Raw genomic sequence first — 17,687 nt, 5'->3', positions numbered from 1 at the left:
TCACTGGCCTTAGATGAGTTTTGAAAAAAAGTAGATGAACTGAGAGTTACTTATATAATCATATGAAATTTAAGAACCTGTTTTCAAAATGCTTTGTGAAATACTTTGATTAGTTACTAAAGTAAATGAGAACTAGAAGGTTCACAGAATGATGTCTTTAAAAGTCCCCAGTATATTTAGCATGTTTTATTTATGTTTATTCTGAAATTTCTTTTATTTTAAAAGGAGACAGTTTTAGTGGTGCAACACAAAAGTGTAAACTTAATGATTCCATGAACATCTGTCTGTTGGAAACTATCTGGGTGCTCAAGTCTAGGTTAGAAAACAGGGCCACAGGGGATTGAGACTTGTAAGTCAGCTTACACTAGGTGTCCTCGGCCCTCTCCTAGGACTGTGACCAGGACACGCTGTGGTGTAAAGCAGCTATGATGAATGAATGTTGTGGTTGGACTGAAGGTGGAAAGGCATCAGTGAGCAGGGAGCAACTCTTAGAGCCGCCCTAGAGAGGATCATAGCAAATGAGGTGCATAGGCAATCATGGTGACCTACAGTTTTTATATGTAGATAGCGTGTAAGTTCTTAACCCTTTAAAAATGTTTTTCCCAGTCTTATTCTGTAGACTAGACTGTTCTGGAACTCACTTTGTAAACCTAGGGTGGCCTCACATTCATATAATCCTTTTGATGTAGCCTCCCAAGTGCTGAGATTACAACTATGAGCTACTGTGCCTGGCTTCTTAGTTTTTTTAAAACTTGAAAACACTACAACCATCCAATTAGTTATTTGTTAATTAAATAGTAGTAACTGGGGCTGGAGAGATGGCTCAAGGATAAAGAACACTGGTTGCTTTTCCAGAGGGACCAAGGTTCAATCTCCAGGAGCCACATGGTAGTTCACAAACATCTGTAGCTCCAGTTCCAGGGCATCTGATGATCTTTTCTGTCTTCTACAGGTACCAGGCAAGCATGTATACAGACATACATGCAGACAAAACACCCGTACACATTAAACGATATTTTTAAAAAGTTATATTTTTGCATATGTGTGGTGTACCTGTGTATAATATGCATATTTGCATGTATGTGGGTGCTTATATACAAGCACGCATGGCGACAAGAGGTTGATGCTGATGTCAGATGTCTTCCCGCATTACACTTCATACTAGATATTGAGGTAGGGTTTCTCACTTGAACCCAGAGCTCACTCATTTAGCTAGTGTAGTTAGCTGGCTTGCTCTAGGGATCCCTGTCTATACTTCCCTAGAGCTGGGATTACAGGGAGGCCACCATGCTTGCCTTGCATTTTTGTGAGTCCTGGAGATTTAAAGTCTAGTCCATATGCTGTTGCAAGTGCATTATCCACTGAGCCCCATCTGAAAATGTTATTTTGTTTTTCAAGACAGGCTTTCTCTGTGCAGCCCTGACTACCCTGGAACTTGCTCAGTAGATTCTCCTGCCTCTGTCATCTGAGTGCTGGGATTAAAAGTGATGCACTACCCTCCAACCCTCCTCTAGTTAAAATCTCTGTCTTTTAAATGAAAACTTTTGGGACTATAGAGATGGCTCAGTGGTTAAGGACACTTTGCAGAGGGTAAGAGTTCAGTTTCCAGAAGCCATGACTGCAGCTCCAGGGAAAGGATGCCTTTTCTGGACTCTGGACAGTACCTGCACTTGCATACAAATGTCCCTCCCTCCACACGTATAATTAAACATAAGTCCTTAAAATAGCTTCTTTCCTTTCATATTAATACATGTAAAAACACATCTTATCCCAAATATCTATATCTGTATCTATCTATATCTACCTACCTACTTACCTACCTACCTACCTATTTACCTACACCCAAAGCACTGCCATGTATCTGTAGTTCTTCTAAATCCAGCGTGTACCCAGTAGTCCTTAGTTTATTGCTAAGAGAAGGGTGATTGGTCATGAGCTGGCACCTCTGTATTAACCCTACACAGGTCAACTAACCACTAGTTATTTATTTACTTGTTTTATTTATTTACGCTGTTGTAAACTTCATTAGAAATAATTGCATACATATGAACATACTGTGTAGTTTTCTAAGAAAGATAGCAGAAACCTTAGTCTAAGCCCTTGACAATTTTATATCATGTAGCTGTATTGTTTTCACAAAGGGCTTATCAGTGCCTTTTTCTTTTTTGTTGTTGTTAAGGTAGATATCAGTGAATAGTTTCACAACTAAGAAGGTAGTCCCTTCAGACATTGTAGACCCTAAAGCCATAGCTAACTTTTGCATAATCCTTAATGATAAAGTATAATTAACCAAATAAAGATGCCCCAAAGATTAAGAAAACAAAAGAGCATTAGCAGTCATTCTTTCCCTTGAAGTTCCTTTCTTTATCATTGAATACTTAAGAAGCACAAACCAGAACTAGTACAGTGAAAACCTGTCCTCATCCCTTGGTTTAAAAATAAGATGTAGTCAGGTGGTTGCACATGTAGTCCCAGCACTCGGGAGGTGGAGGCCAATCTGGGCTGCTAGAGACCTTGACTCGAGTTCCAGCTCAGAGAATTAGCCTCCTTGTTCTAGTCTTCTAGCTTCTTAGTTTTGTTCCACACACTGGTATATTCACAGAGGTCTTAAACACATGGCTTTCATTTGCTCTTATATTCAGAAAACTTTTCATCTCATTTGCTAAAATCATACCAAACAAATATGCTAGCATTTTACAGATTCTTAAAATACAGAGTGTTTTCATAATAGTTGAGTTAGGTCTCATTATAGTCATTATGTATATGCCTGTCCCTTCCAGTGTGCTGTGAAGTTTTATATTTTATCAATCAATACGTTTTGTGAATTTTCTTACAGGCTTATCAGTCATTCTGTCTTACTGTATGATCATTAGCCTGTCCTCTATCCTCTATCTAAGCATGAGCTACATATGGTGTGTAGGGCTCTCAAGAGAACTCTGATGTTTGTTAGTCATGGATAGAGCCAGTTATATTGTATGCTTGTCAGTTTTCATTCACATTTTTTTTGTAATTTCATGCACATGTTTTAAATGATCTTTTTGTCTTCTCTTTTAGATATTACTATATGGAGATTTGCCAAAAAATAAAGAAAATGTAATATATTTAGCAAATCATCAAAGCACAGGTATGTCTTTCATTTGCATGAGATTTGGGTTTTTCTACAGATAGATGGTAAATGAGCATTAAAATATACGTGCATACCTATGTTTTGGAGATGGGATCTCATGTAACCTAGGATGGCCTCATACTCTCTAAGTAGCTGAGAATGATTTTAAGCTTGGGATGCACCTGCCTTCATCCCCCAAGCTTAGGAATTACAGGTGTTTTGTACATCTGGCTTATGTGGTGCTGGAGATAATCCAAGATTGATACATGCTAGGCAAGCACTGTACCATCTGAGCTATACCTCCAACTCATCATTAAGGTCATTTTGTAATTAGTTTGTGTGTATGTATGTGTGTGTTTGTGGGTTTGACCATGTGAGTGCACTTGCTTATGGAGGCCAGAAGAGAACGTCAGATGTACCCCAGAGCTTTAGTTACATGGGGCTTTTAGCTGCCCTGTGTGGGTTTTGGAACCAAACTGTAAGAGAAATATATGTTCTTAACTGCTGAGCCCTGACTACAGCCTTCAAAATATTAATCTTTTATATTTAAACAAAGTAAGTTTTGTTTTTGTTGCTAACATAAGAATTTTCAGTAGATTTTGTATCTGGCTGTGAAATTTTATTTTACTTTCTTTGGTAAAGTCAGTAATGTGAAAGATATGAATTTTTTCTAGGCTTCTCTTTTGCATGTAATAGGGTATTTTCTTCTCCCCCATTTCCTGGAATAGCTCTTTAGTCTATTCACTTTTCTGTTTGTAAGTTGTATTTCTAGAAGTGGAATTGGTGGATCCAGGTGTATACATTTTAAGTACTAATTATTTGTTTAGCCTTGTATTTACTTTGAGACACATTTTTGCTATGTTGCACGGGTTGGCCTCAAACTCACAATTCTCCTGCCTCAGTTTCTGATGTAATGAATTGACAGTTGTATACCACCACTGTTTGCACTTTATATTTTTGATTATTAAGTTACTTATCGGTTCTTTTCCTGGATGCAGTGTCCTGTTATAATTAGCTCTCACATCTGTAGTTTCTGTTGCCTCTTGAATCCTAGTGGTTTAATTCTAGCTTGCCATTCTTCCATCAGAGAAGGCATAAGACTGGGTTCCAATATAGAACTCTATTTATTTTCAATCAGGTCAAACACTTTATGTATTTTTAAGTGATTATCAATACACTGTGAAAATTATACGTTGAGTTCTGTGGTCCCTTCCTGAAGTTCCTCTACATGGGGTGTCTGTCAGGTGCAGAGCCTGAGCCAGGGGGTTCCATGATCAACTAATGTGTGCTTTAATTCTTCCTCCAAAAATCCCACTTCATGTATTTTCTAAACCCTGGGCTGCTTTGGATACATACCTTCTATGTTTCATTTTTATTGTTTTGAAAGGTACAGTACCTAGAAGCCGAAGCGAAAACACCACAAACAATGATAATATTCTGAATGGAAATTCACTTGTGCCCTCCCATCAGCCAACTTGTTGGGATTTTGTTGCTTTTATACTACTTGTACCATAGACAATGCAGAGATAAGGGAGTTGAAACCAGTTTTTCTCTGTTTGGCACACTGGTAATTTCATTCAGATTGATGAGACAGTGGCTGAAGCTCCAAAGCTTGATGGGGATTTTGATATCAGATGTATTATCTTGGGTCACATTTATGAAACTGGCTCAGATTCTGCATTTGGCTTTGAGCAGAACCACAAAACAGCCCAGGATGACTGTCTGCTTCTAATTGGCCTGTCCAGACATGCTGACCTTTTCACCACAGCCTGACCCCCTGTAGTTGATGCGAGTTTTTACCTGGATCAAGTATCCAAATGGCCCCAGGACAGGGTGTGGGCCATGACAATGTCTATTCTTCCACATTGCCTTTTCTGTTGACAGAGGTTGATCCCATGTAGCTTTCTTTCTGTAGGGTTTCCCATCAGCTTCTTTCTTCTGAGTTTAATGGGAGTAACCTTTCCTTAGCAACTGCAGTCGTAGCAGGGGCATGTGGAACCACACTGGGGCCATGCAGTAAGAGGCATGCTGAGGGAGCTGCGGCTATCATTTCCCTGTTGTCCATGCTGGCCTTTGTGGGTATTCCTTCACAGCAGACCTCTGGAAAAGCATTGTAAGTGAGCAGCAGATAAGAATCCTACTTGGTATTTGGAATTTGAAGGTAACCTGGGAAGCAAGAGATCAAGCCAGGCCACACTGACTAAGCCAATTCCTTTCCTAGTCTAGAGGAACACTCCCCCACCCTGCCTCCAAGAGACCTGCCATAGGACTGATGCCTAAAACACCAGCCTTTGGGGGTTGAGGATGTAGACCGAGGCTCTGAATCAACCCAAGTAGACACAAGAGATTACTGCAAGGCAAGATTTAATGCAGGGCAGCACAAAAGGAAGAAAGAGAAGAGTCTTATTGATCAATCCCCCCAAATGTCAGTTGAAGCAAGTATTAAACACAAAAATCACAAACGTTTGTTGACAAGTTACAGTTACAATTTTCACCAATCAGGATTTAGAAATTAGAGGCTTCCTTGACTGTTTAATCATTGTCAATTGACATACAACGCAAACTTTTCAGTCCAACCAATCAGATTCATTTGTTCCTTCTGTTGTTAAGTACAGCCATAATGTTTCTAGAGAACTAAAGATGGCATAATGACTATTCTGTGGTTTAGAAATGAGGTGGCTCAGCTATTAAGTTTCCCAGCTCCCCTTGAGCTTGAGAACCTGAACTTTGTTTTACCCTTCAGGTAAAATGGAGTCTGAAGTCAAAATGACAGTACCAAGGACAAGGTGATTTCTCCTGCCCCCCACCACTCCCCACCCCCATACAGGACTTCCCTGTGTAGCCCTGGCTGTCCTGGAGCTCACTCTGTAGACCAGACTGGTCTCAAACTCAAAGAGATCCGCCTGCCTCTACATCCTAAGTGCTGGAATTAAAGGCATGCAGCATCACTGCCTGACAGTCTATCTCTATCTCCCTCCCCCTCTCTCTCCCTCTTTCCCTCCTCCCTCCTTTTGCATATAAAGCAAGAACTCTGCTGAGTCACACATACATTTACCACAAACTAAGAAGACTCCATTTTGAGCACCTTTAAAAAACCCTCAACTTGGGAATATACCAGTGGAATGACTTTGAATTGCATGTTAGTCTATATAAGATAGAGGAAGGTGTGGAGTCTACTCTGAGAAAACTGCTCCTGTAAGAATTTGCATGTAATTCTAGGCTTCCAGAGGCTTCTGGAGCCCAGCCACCCACTGTGGGTCGACGTACTCAGGTAAAGAGAATCACAGTGGAACATCTCTGAGAATGTCATGTCAGGACTGCTGTTGGTCCAGCCTTGCTACCCTCACCTGTCTGACCTGATGTTCATGTAGAGTTAATATTTACATCAGTCTCTCAGCTGCTGCTTTTATTTGATATTTTTGTTGTCTCTACATCCTTACTTACGTAAACTTTTGACTTCAGATGTGTGATTCCTCCCTTCCCTTTAAATTGTCTGCTTTAGACACTACCTTTCAAACTTCATTACTGCTCATTTAGTTTAGATGGCAGTTTCCTGACTAATGCTATGTATAGTTGAGTGGAGTAGAGAGTCATAAACACAGATTTGCAGTCTGGGAAACCCTGTGTGTGTGTGTGCTTCTGCTGTAGGCTCTGTGCCTATGGACAGACTAGTTGGGTTCTCGGAGCCCATGAGTTAGATGTGAGTGATACCTACTGATTGATAAGGCAATGTACTGATAGATTCATAATCTCAGAGTGCTTGGCGTATGGGTGGCATTTAGCAGTGCTGTGGATGATGGTGGTTGTAGCACAGTGCTGGATTGTGGGCATAAGCTCTTAACGTTTTATATATTGTAACCTTAAAAATTAGAAACTAATGAGATGCAACTATACAGATGAGGAAAATAAGGTTTATTTGCCTGTTCTCTCCTCAGGTTAAGGAGAACATGGCTCTGCTTTTCTAGATCACTACTAAAGAATCCTAACAGTAAAATTAAATATTTTTGCTAGAGCACAGAATGCAGATATTCAAGTGAATGAATACATTCCCTTCTATGTTTTAATCCAGTGTTATCTCTGAAACCTCAGCAAGAGTGGATAGAGTAGACATGTTGGATCTATGTTGTGTCATTTGACTAAGTTACTTTTTTATTTGGGACAAGGTCTGACTATGCAGCCTCAGCTGGCCTGGGACTTTCCTTGTAAACCAGGCTGGCCTTGAACTCAGAGAGATTTGCCTTGCCTCACCCTCCCCAGCAAGGCATTGCCACATGTCCAGTTTGTAAGTTACTTCTTAAGTGTTTTTACTAAAATTTTCATATTTAAGGGCATGGTTCAAGGCAGTTTTCCTGTACACATGACATATTTTAAAATATCTATGTATTTTCTTAGTAGGTTTTAGAACATGTACCAGAGTCAAAAATATAACTGCTTATTTAAATATAAAAATGGATTTATTATTCCCTAAGCTTAAAAAAATTAAGGTGTCAGGAAAAGATATCAAATTTGTCTTTTAGCTATTTATCTCATTTATATCCAGGACATACACTGGCCAGGGGATGACATTGATTAGTGTTTCTCAATCCATGGGTCATGACCTGTTTGGGGTTGCATACCAGATATTTATATTATGAATCATAACAGTAGCAAAATTATAGTTATGGCACAGCAATGAATGAACTGATTTTATGGTTGGAGGGGTCACTACAACATGAGGACCAGGGTCACAGCATTAGGGAAGTTAACCACTGGCATAGAGCCTTCACAGAGCTAGTTCTCTGTTTATATAGACAGCTTTTATATTAGATACTCTTTTCACAGGCTTAGTTATGTTTCCAAGATGTAACTAGAAATAACTGTTTTGTAATCTTAATTAAAATAGTTAATTAAGATTTTTCTTGAAAGATTCATTATTTAAAAGGATAAATAAAATCTTAGGATATTTCATTTGTATGTGCATTAGGAAAAATTTTAAATGATCAAAAATTATACTGTATAACAGTGAGAATTACTCCATTCAATAAGACTTTAAACTCCAGGCTTTATAATATTTCCTATAGTTTGTATGTCACCCCCCACACACACACTTTCTTTCATGCTGGCATAGAGCCCAGGGCCACACACAGGATTGGGATGCACTTCTTACTGAGCTATCCCCCAGTCCTTCTTTCTTCTTTTGACGTGTAGTCTCAGTCTCACTCAGTTACCTTGGTGGGCCTGGAGTTCCTGATCCTTCTGCTCTAGTCTTTCAAGTAGCTGGGATTATAGGCCTGCATTGTTGAACTGACTGTAATCATTTGTTATTTTAAATTAAATATTGTCTCCTCTAATTGATTCCATTTGTTCCCATTTTGATGGCCCTGAATACACTTCATTTCAGATTTCTCAGCATCCCTATTTCACACCCTTGAATTCCTTTCTAAATCCTAGCAGATTTATCCTTACCTCTCACCTTGATATTTCCATTCTCATGGAAGGTTCCAGCAGCCATTTATTCTTGTCTTAAATTTAAAATTTTCTGCTTTTCAAGACACTCTCTTATTTCTCTTTATTTCACCTGAGGAAGTATTACGTGACCCCCAGGTAAATAAGTGTAATATGATCAAATATTTACTGATAATAAATAGTAGAGAGCTTTATTTATATATTTAAATTTATAATTTTAACATTTATTAAAGATGAAAGACAATTTGTATACTAATGGTATGAATGAATTTGTATATAAGGAGTTGACTTTGGCTGAGTATTTGATACTACAGGATATAGACCATATCAATATTTTTCAGAATTCATCAGGATTTTATTTTTTTTAGTTGTTAGTTCTAAGAATGTTTCTGTAAAACACATAGTATAACACGGCACAATTGTGTTTAGTGCTATTTCAGAAATTGTTTGAAATTCCATTCTATTACTAGGTCAAAATTCATTTAATGAAACTCAAGCTATCAGTTAAACAGCATTTTTTAAAATCAAACATTCAAATGCAATACAGTTGAAAGATATACATATTCCATGCTGAGGAATATTAGTGGTGAAATATTAAATATTTTCTGCAAATAAAGCATTATATTTCTGTACAGCAGGAAACTCTGTGTGTGTGTGTGTGTGTGTGTGTGTGTGTGTGTGTGTGTAATGTGTATGTGTGTGTAACATTCTAGTGGCCTTGAATTTGAGTCATGTTTCTGGCACCATTGGCTGGCATTGCATGGTATGACAGTGTATGTAGTAAGAAGCGCAAGTGTTGCATGTTTAAAATGAAAGCTGCAGTGACATTGCACAATACAGCATTGAAGAGAGATGCCAGAAATACCTGATTCATTGTGCATTTGGTTTTCACTTAATTTTTGGTCATTGTTAAAAAAATTTATTCCAAAGTTTTTTCAACGCCTAAAATCTGTTATGTGACCTTTTATGAGATTGCAACTCACAGTCTCAAAAGCTGAGAAGTAAGGAATACATACCTAGCTAGCACTATTGTAAGTCACATGGGATCCTTGTTTGGGTGTTGTTACAGTTGAACACTGTGTCCAGGAAGTCATAGTAAAGATGTAGCATGGTGGCCTTTTGTCAGACATTGTATACATTGAATATTTAGCTGCACGTATTTCATTTGCTAGTTTTTGTTTATAATTTCCCATTCTTCATTAAAAAGAAACATTTCTGGTCTTTTAGTCTTAACTAAAAGTGACTTTATTCCTTATATATTCTGTTACTGGATTACTTAATATTATATAAATTTTTAGACATTTGTTTCTTTAATGTATGTGTATGAGTCCCTGCATATATGTATCATGTGTATGCCTGGTGCTTGTGGAACTCAGAGGAGGGCTTTGTGTCCCCTGGAACTAGATTTAGAGGTAGAGCCACCATCCTGGTACCAGATCTGTGTCCTTTGCAAGAACAGCGAGTGTCCTTAACCACTAAGTAAAATCTCTCCAGCTTTTGTGTTTCATCCTTGAAATAAAAGGCCTTTTAAGAAATGTGAAAAGGTAGCTCCTCCTTGATTTAAAGTTATTTTATTTATTTTTAATGTGTCTGGAGTTGACTTTGTTTTAAGCATTTTAACCATATTTTCTTATTAAAAATTAAAAACTTAATTTGATGACTGTTCCTCCTATTGCCTTTAGACATGGCACCAGGATTTTAGGTCATCATAAATTAAAATTGATTTTTTTCACTCAGAGATTAACAAGATAATGGGATTATCTGTGTATTCTCTGAAATTTGCGGGATCAAACAATTCCAAAAAAACCAACACCACAACAATGGCAAAAGAAACCCAGCCTACAACCCACACCCCCAGAGAAGCTAGAACCCTCTTCCAGAAACAAATGGAAGGAGATGCAGAAATCCACAACTAGCCATTGGGCCAAAGCTCCTGCAGTACAATCAAAGTGAGGGAGGAGCGATAATACGAACAAAGGAGTCACAACCATGATGGGGAAACCCACAGAATCAGCTGACCCGAGTTAGTGAGAGATCACTGACTCAGGTCTGACAAATGGGGAACCTGCATAAGAGTGAACTAGACTCCCTTAATATAGGTGACAATGGTGTGGCTGAGACAATATATGAGGCCACTGGCAGTGGTCCAAGATCTAACTTTAATGCACAAACTGACTTAATGGAGCCCATTTTATTTGGAGACGCCTTACCTGGACACAGGGGTGTGGGGGGTGGGGAGGTGCCTTGGTCCTGCCTCAACTAGATGATGGGAAAGACTTAGTAGACTTCCTAGGAGAGGCCTTACCCTCTCCAAAGAGCAGATGGGAGATGGGGGCAGACGGGCCCCGGGATTGGAGTGCAAAAAATAAATTAATAAAAAAATATTTTTAAAAAAAAACTATTTTAAGACCTGGTCTTGCTGTGTTGCCCTACTGGGTCTGAACTTGCTCTGTAGACCAGGTTGGCTTTGAGCTTGTGATCCCTCTGCCTCTGCCTCCATAGTCATGTTTTCAATTACGTTGTGAAGGCAGTGCTATGAAGAAGGGTTTTGTTTCTGAGGGGAAGGTTGGAGTTGACTCTGGCTGGTGAAGTACTGACTGGGTTCTGTCTTACAGTTGACTGGATTATTGCGGACATGCTGGCTGCACGGCAGGATGCCCTTGGACATGTGCGCTATGTGCTGAAAGACAAGTTAAAATGGCTCCCATTGTATGGGTTTTACTTTGCTCAGGTAACCTTTGTTGTTGCTCTCTTATTTCAAACTGAAAGCAATTTAATGAAAATATATCTAATTTTCTTTGTTTTATGGTACTAGTGATTAAACATGGGCCCTCGTGCATGCTAGCAAGTAGCCTTCTACCGAGTTACATCCTCAATACAGATGTTTTAAAAATGGCATTAATGGCTTATTTTATTTATTTATTTATTTATTTATTTATTTATTTATTTATTTATTTTTGGTTTTACGAGACAGGGTTTCTCTGTATTGTATTGGAGGCTGTTGGTCTAGCCCGGCCTCTAACTCACAGAGATCCTCCTGCCTCTGCCTCCCAAATGCTGGGATTAAAGGCGTGCGCCACCACCGCCTGGCTGGCTTATTTTAAATTTAAGTATTTTTATTTAGAATTCTGTGTGTGTTCACACACACAGTGCTAGCATGCACAGATTGATGCATGTAGAGGTCAGGGGAAGATTTGAGGCCCAAGTGTGGGTGTCATGCTGAAGCACCTTCTACTTTCTGTTTGAGACAGCCTCCTAGTCCTTTGCCATGTTGGCCAGGCTACCAACCTGTGAGCCCCAGGATCTACCTGTTTCTGCCTTCTTGCCATTACTGAGATTATAAGTATGAACTGTTGGGTCCAGTTATTTACATGGATTCTAGGGATCCAAACTTGGGTCCTCATACTTGTGAGACGAATGCTTTCCCAACTAAGCCATCTTCACAGTTCTTAACTCTTAGTGATGAGTCTCTACATGCCTGGTTTTCCAAACAGTTAAATGGAGTAACAGAAATACAAATACCTAGAAGTCAAACAGAAAATTAAAATGCATAGAATTTGACAATCAATCAGTTATGTTAAGAAATTAATTCAAAGCTGGAGAGATGTCTCACTGGTCAAGAGCACTAACTGCTTTTCCAAAGGACCTGGTTTCAGTTTTCAGCACCCACATGGCAGCTCACAACTGTCGGTAACTCCAGTTCCAGAGGATCCAATACATTCACACAGACATACATGAAGTCAAAAACACCAATGCATATAAAATAAAATTAAATTACTTTTTTTGTTGTTGTTGTTTTTACGAGACAGGGTTTCTCTGTATTGTTTTGGAGGCTATCGGTCCAGCCTGGCCTCGAACTCACAGAGATCCGCCTGCCTCTGCCTCCCGAGTGCTGGGATTAAAGGCGTGTGCCACCACGGCCCGGCTACTTTTTAAAAGAAAAGCTGGGCAGTGGTGGTGCATGCCTTTAATCCCAGCACTCCGGAGGCAGAGGCAGGCGGATCTCTGTGAGTTCAAGACCAGCCTGGTCTACAAGAGCTAGTTCCAGGATAGCCTCCAAAGCTACAGAGGAGAAACCCTGTCTCAAAAAACAAAACAAACACAAACAAACAAACAAAAAAAGTTTAAAAAAAGAAATCTATTCAGAAGTAGTTAGTGATCTGTAGGAGATAAAACAAGATCAGGGTGTGGGTGGTGCTGCTTTCTCCCAAGGCCCACAGTTTTGGCTTGAAGTCTGCCTTCTCCCTGTATTCATAAAAGTTTTTGAATAAAATCTTGTAAAGAAAGAAAGAATATTTTAACTGCTGACAAAAGTAGATGTTTGTGTACTTTCCAGTACAACGCAGCACACAGTTTTACTTGGGTTCTGTAGAAATAGAATTTTTGGTTACAAATTGTGGGGATAGTAATATTGAAATAATATCTGTAGCTTGGGTTCTGAAATGTAGTTTTATTGTTTATTCATTGCTCTTCTGATGACTGTGATGACTAGATATTTAAAGAGTAATTGCTCTTTTTCTTTTTTATGCAACAGCATGGAGGAATTTATGTAAAACGAAGTGCCAAATTTAATGAAAAAGAAATGAGAAACAAACTTCAGAGCTACGTGAACGCAGGAACACCAGTAAGAGTGCTGTTCCCATTCCTCAACTCAGTTTGCAATTTAAGAAATTAAACTCTAAGTCATTTTGAAAGCATATTACCCATGATAAACTGTCCTCTTGGCTATCAGGGAAGGTTGCTACTGATAATTATATGGTTTTTCCTAGGCTCACGAAGAGCAAACATTGTCTTTTAGTCTACAGAGGATGGAGGTTCATTGGCAGCTTTACATACAAGAACCAAAGAGCTAGTCTTCATACTAAATTTAGTTTTAGAAGAGCAACTGCTTTCTACTTGTGTAAATTTGGATTTTTATTGAATAAATTAAGGTTTACAAAAAACAAAGCAAAGAGTCTCCTAATGAAAAATCATTTAAAGTGAATATTTTATAGAACTTTTCCCCATAAAGGGGAAAAAAGAAGAATTTCAATCTTCTATTTCAAGAGTGCTAATTGCTTCCAAATGCTTTTTTCCTATGGCTCTCTCTCTGTAGTAGAGCAACATGACTGTGGTAAGAACTTTCAGAGTTCTCTTTTTCCTCTCATCTGCTTCTTACCTCATGGCCTCCACTTACCAGTCAGCAACCAGAGCTGATTATTGGCTGGTATGATCATTGTTTACTTCTGAGTGTCTTCCAGAACTTTCTAATGTAGGAAATCGCACCTAATTTGGAGATGGTGGGAATAGGATATAATGATAAGCAGTGGCCCATTCTCCATTTACAGCACACTCTAGCAAGCAGCCGTAACACGGAAAAGGGGGATGCCTTGTTTGAAACGGTATGAAATTTAGTAGAATTGGCTTTTTTTTTAAATCTTCAGAAGACAGAATTGTTCTTTTTTGATAATGTAGAATATAAAGGCATGGATTTGTGTGCCCCTTCTTTCCTCCAACTCATTCAACCCAGACAGAGAGGATTGCTTTAAAGTTTCCCGTCTATTCTACTATGGGGTGTATCTATGAAGGAGATAAACAGCTTCATTTTTACGTGGATGTTGGCCTTGTATTCATAGTGTACCCTTTCTTTGTGTCTTCTAGTAAAATGGCCATCCAAGTGCTCTGTGTGGAGACTGTTCTGTGTGTTGGGGCCTGTGTTCTCTGGCTGCTTTCGTCAGTTGGTCTTTGCCTCTGTCTTAAGCAAAGTATTATAAGTTTGTTTGTTTGTTTGTTTTTTAAGCCTGGATAAGCCTCTCTGAGCATGGTTCTGTGGCTTGGTATCATTAATTTTGGAAAACTCTTGGATGTTACAGGTTCAACACTCCTGATTTAAAACGTATGGTTCTTTCTGAAGACTAGAAAGAATAACATTCTTGACTTTCCAACTTTTTAGTTGTTGCCAGTCTCATGGTTTCAGGACATACCCAAAACTAGCAACAGCTGGTCTGTGCTTTCCTTAGTAGCACTTTCTTAGTCCAATTCTTCACCGTCACTCTTTCTATGACAGATCCCTTGTGATTACATTGGGCTTCCTCGGTTGTTTATGGCTATCTGTATTTTAAGGTCCAGTGGACTTCCTTTATGACACAGGACTACCATGTTGTCGCAAGTTCCCAAGATACAGGCATAGAAACCTCCAAGATGCAGCTTACTGTCTTTCCTTCCATACTCTGTGTGTCTCTGTGTGTATGTGTGTGTGTGTATGTGTGTGTGTGTGTGTGTGTGTGTGTGTGTGTGTGTGTGTGCACCTTGTGTTTCCATAGTCAATAATAAGCTCAGTGAGAAAGGAAATTATATTTTGCAGTTTTCTTATAAGCGTATTATGGAGTATATAGCTAATCAAGATTTAAGTTCTATGGCGCACGCCTTAAATCCCAGCACTTGGGAGGCAGAGGCAGGCGGATTTCTGTGAGTTCAAGACCAGCCTGGTCTACAGAGTGAGTTCCAGGACAGTCAGGGCTGTTACATAAAGAAACCCTGTCTCAAAAAACCAAAAAAAAAAAAAAAGTTTTGAAGTTCTAAGGTTACTGCTATATAAATGTGTTGAGTTTAAAAATTGACTAGTAAGTTAGTTTTTTTGAACTAGAATAGAAGGAAACTTTAAGAGCATGCAAATTGCTACTTGGAGTTTCCTCTAGTCCTTTAACAATCTCTCACTTTGCAATAAGAGACTGATACTCAGTGAAAAAGTAGACAAATTAATGCAGTTCATGGATAAAGACTGCTTTTAATAGAAAATGATCATTTTAATAACAGGCTATAATTTAAACATATTTAGAAATCTAATAATTGTGTTAAATAGCTCTTCTTTTTATTAGTTTTTAGTGTAAAACACATTTCTACTTTTCCATCAGAGGCTGAAGTACCTCTTTAAAATGATATTTTATCTTGAATACGTATTTTTAAAATATATAGAAGATCATCAAAGAAGAGAATGAAACTGATTCTTCCAGTAGGAGTTCAACAGATAGGACACTGAATGTGGGTAGTAGCAAAAGCCTGAACGTAGTCTGTGTGCTGTAGCTGGCAGGCTTTCTCTGTGGCTCTCAGTTGAGAAGAGAGTTCAGAAGCTTCAGGCTGCCCTTTGGTCATGCTTTTCTTGCCTGGTGCACTTGAGGTTTAATCTCCTACTCTGACCACCTGCCTCGTGTTCATGACAACTTTAGAGGATAAAAACAATCTTTGGTCAGTGGCAAAGAAGTTAGTACATGTAGCCAACTTTAAAAAGTTTTGTTTATTTATTTTTGGCTTTTTTATTTTTTATTTATTTATTGGTTTTTTGTTTTTTGAGACAAGGTTTCTTTGTATAGCTGAGCCTGTCTGAGAACTTACTCTATATACTAGATTGGCCTAGAACTCAGAGATCTGCTTGCACCTGCCTCTTAAGTGCATTTGCCACCACTGCCCAGCTGAATTTATTTTTAATAAAGTAGGGAAGAAAAATATAATGAATACAGGAGGAGTACAAAAAAAAAGAATCATGATTTTCAGTTAATGGAGTGTTTGGCCTTATTTATAGATAGTATAACAGACAAACTTAGAAAAAGATTGTTGGAATAAGATTTGAAACTAGCTCACCCTTGGCAACTGCCCTAGGAACAATTATTTTGCCTGATTCCTTTTAAATTTATTCTTCTCTCATACAATACATTCCATCAGCCGTCCCCCCCCCCCCCCCGCTCTTCCCAGTTACCCTCACATGCACATCTCCCCTCATCCCCAGAGCCATTCCTTCTCTGTCTTTTCTGAAAAGAGCAGCCCACTCAGGAGCTCCATGCAGGAAATCTACCCCTGCTACATGTTTGTCTGACAGGCTTTCTGAAGCCTTAGTACAAACCTCTGTTACCCCTACATTTCACTCTTAATGTTACTTGGTGCTGCTGCTGAGATCTAATGCTATTTCAAGAAACAGCCTGGACCCTTTGGACTTCAGTGGCCTTTGCAATGTAACTTCAAAAAATGCTTAGCTGAGTGATTGTCTTCTAGGAGATAATCCCTGCTGAGACTTTCTCAGTTCACACTCTATCCTCAAATGACTTTGCTTTTTGTAGGCTGGACCTTTCCATGGATGGGAGTCTTTTGCCCTGAGGGCATCTTTTGTCTCAGTACAGAATATGAGGAGGTTTTCCTGTTCCAGAATTAACCTCTAGCCTAGCTGCTTTCTTCACACTTCCCTTGTCTGAAACTTTAAACTTGCTCACACTCCTTTCATCATTCCCAAACCACACGTTTTCCCCCACATCTTTCTGTTCTTTCTCATTGTAAGTCTGACCAAGAGTGGTGAGCACTGATAATGCCAGAACCTGGATACTGTTGTCTTGAGAGTTCCTTTACCAAAGATATTATTCCATTGCTTTTTAATTCAGCCTAACTCATATTATCAGGAAATGGGTAAAATGCAGCCAGATTCCTTCTGGAATGTAACAACAGGAGTCTCTTGGCACAACTCCCAATCTTCACTGTTTCTTCTGAAACATCATGAACCTGGCCTCACTGTTTGCATTTCTCTCGCCCTGATTTTCTGAGCTACCATCAGATTGGCCAGTCAAGTTCTGGTTACAATGTTTTAGGGGTTCTCTACATAATAGCCACAAAATCTTCCAAATTCTACACTCAAACATCCCTGAAGACCTAAGACCAAATGCCCAAGAGCTATGGGGTCAGGTTTACCATAGCAATAACACCACTCTCTGTGCTATGTTTTGTATTACCCACTCTGCTTAGAAGCCTAGTTGAATTTCTAGTAAGAAGCCATTTGAAGGAAGGCTTTATTTTGGCCTGTGCTTTGTTGGTATATTTCATCATGCAGAGTGGCACTGTGACGTAGCTGAGGCCACCAACCCAGCTAGGTTTGCTCACATCTGGGTGGGACAGGAAGTGGAACTGGGTTGTAATCTCAAAGCCTGCCCCTCAATGACTTCCTTCAGTTAGGCCGCATACCTTAAAGGCTCTACAAGCTCTCAGCATAATGCCACAGCTGGGGATCCAATGTTCACAATGCCAGGCCCTGGGGACAAAGGGAGCTGAAAATGGAGACTTGTAGGGATGCTGTTGTACATGATATCAGCTTTTCAGATGACTTACTGCATTCTTTGCT

At 39.1% G+C, this 17,687-nt stretch overlaps 1 protein-coding gene and 1 non-coding gene across 3 annotated transcripts in view; both read left to right on the top strand.

Moving 5' to 3' along the window:
- Positions 1-17,687, top strand: part of Agpat5 (1-acylglycerol-3-phosphate O-acyltransferase 5) — a 38,420-nt gene that overhangs the window by 9,004 nt on the left and 11,729 nt on the right. For both annotated transcript variants that reach the window (XM_040733434.1, XM_005082600.4), the window contains exons 2-4: positions 3,055-3,124; positions 11,167-11,282; positions 13,086-13,175. In XM_040733434.1, coding sequence (XP_040589368.1) covers positions 3,055-3,124; positions 11,167-11,282; positions 13,086-13,175 — 276 coding nt within the window. The remainder of the gene's footprint in view (positions 1-3,054; positions 3,125-11,166; positions 11,283-13,085; positions 13,176-17,687) is intronic.
- LOC121135205 lies at positions 10,206-10,348 on the top strand. The gene has a single exon (XR_005872423.1). It is a non-coding gene; the product is annotated as a small nucleolar RNA SNORA79 (small nucleolar RNA).

Source organism: Mesocricetus auratus, unplaced genomic scaffold (assembly GCF_017639785.1).
Source record: "Mesocricetus auratus isolate SY011 unplaced genomic scaffold, BCM_Maur_2.0 Super-Scaffold_100031, whole genome shotgun sequence".
Lineage (NCBI taxonomy): Eukaryota > Metazoa > Chordata > Mammalia > Rodentia > Cricetidae > Mesocricetus > Mesocricetus auratus.
The sequence above is the reverse complement of the archived record's forward strand: the minus strand, read 5'-3'. Positions and strand labels throughout refer to the sequence as shown.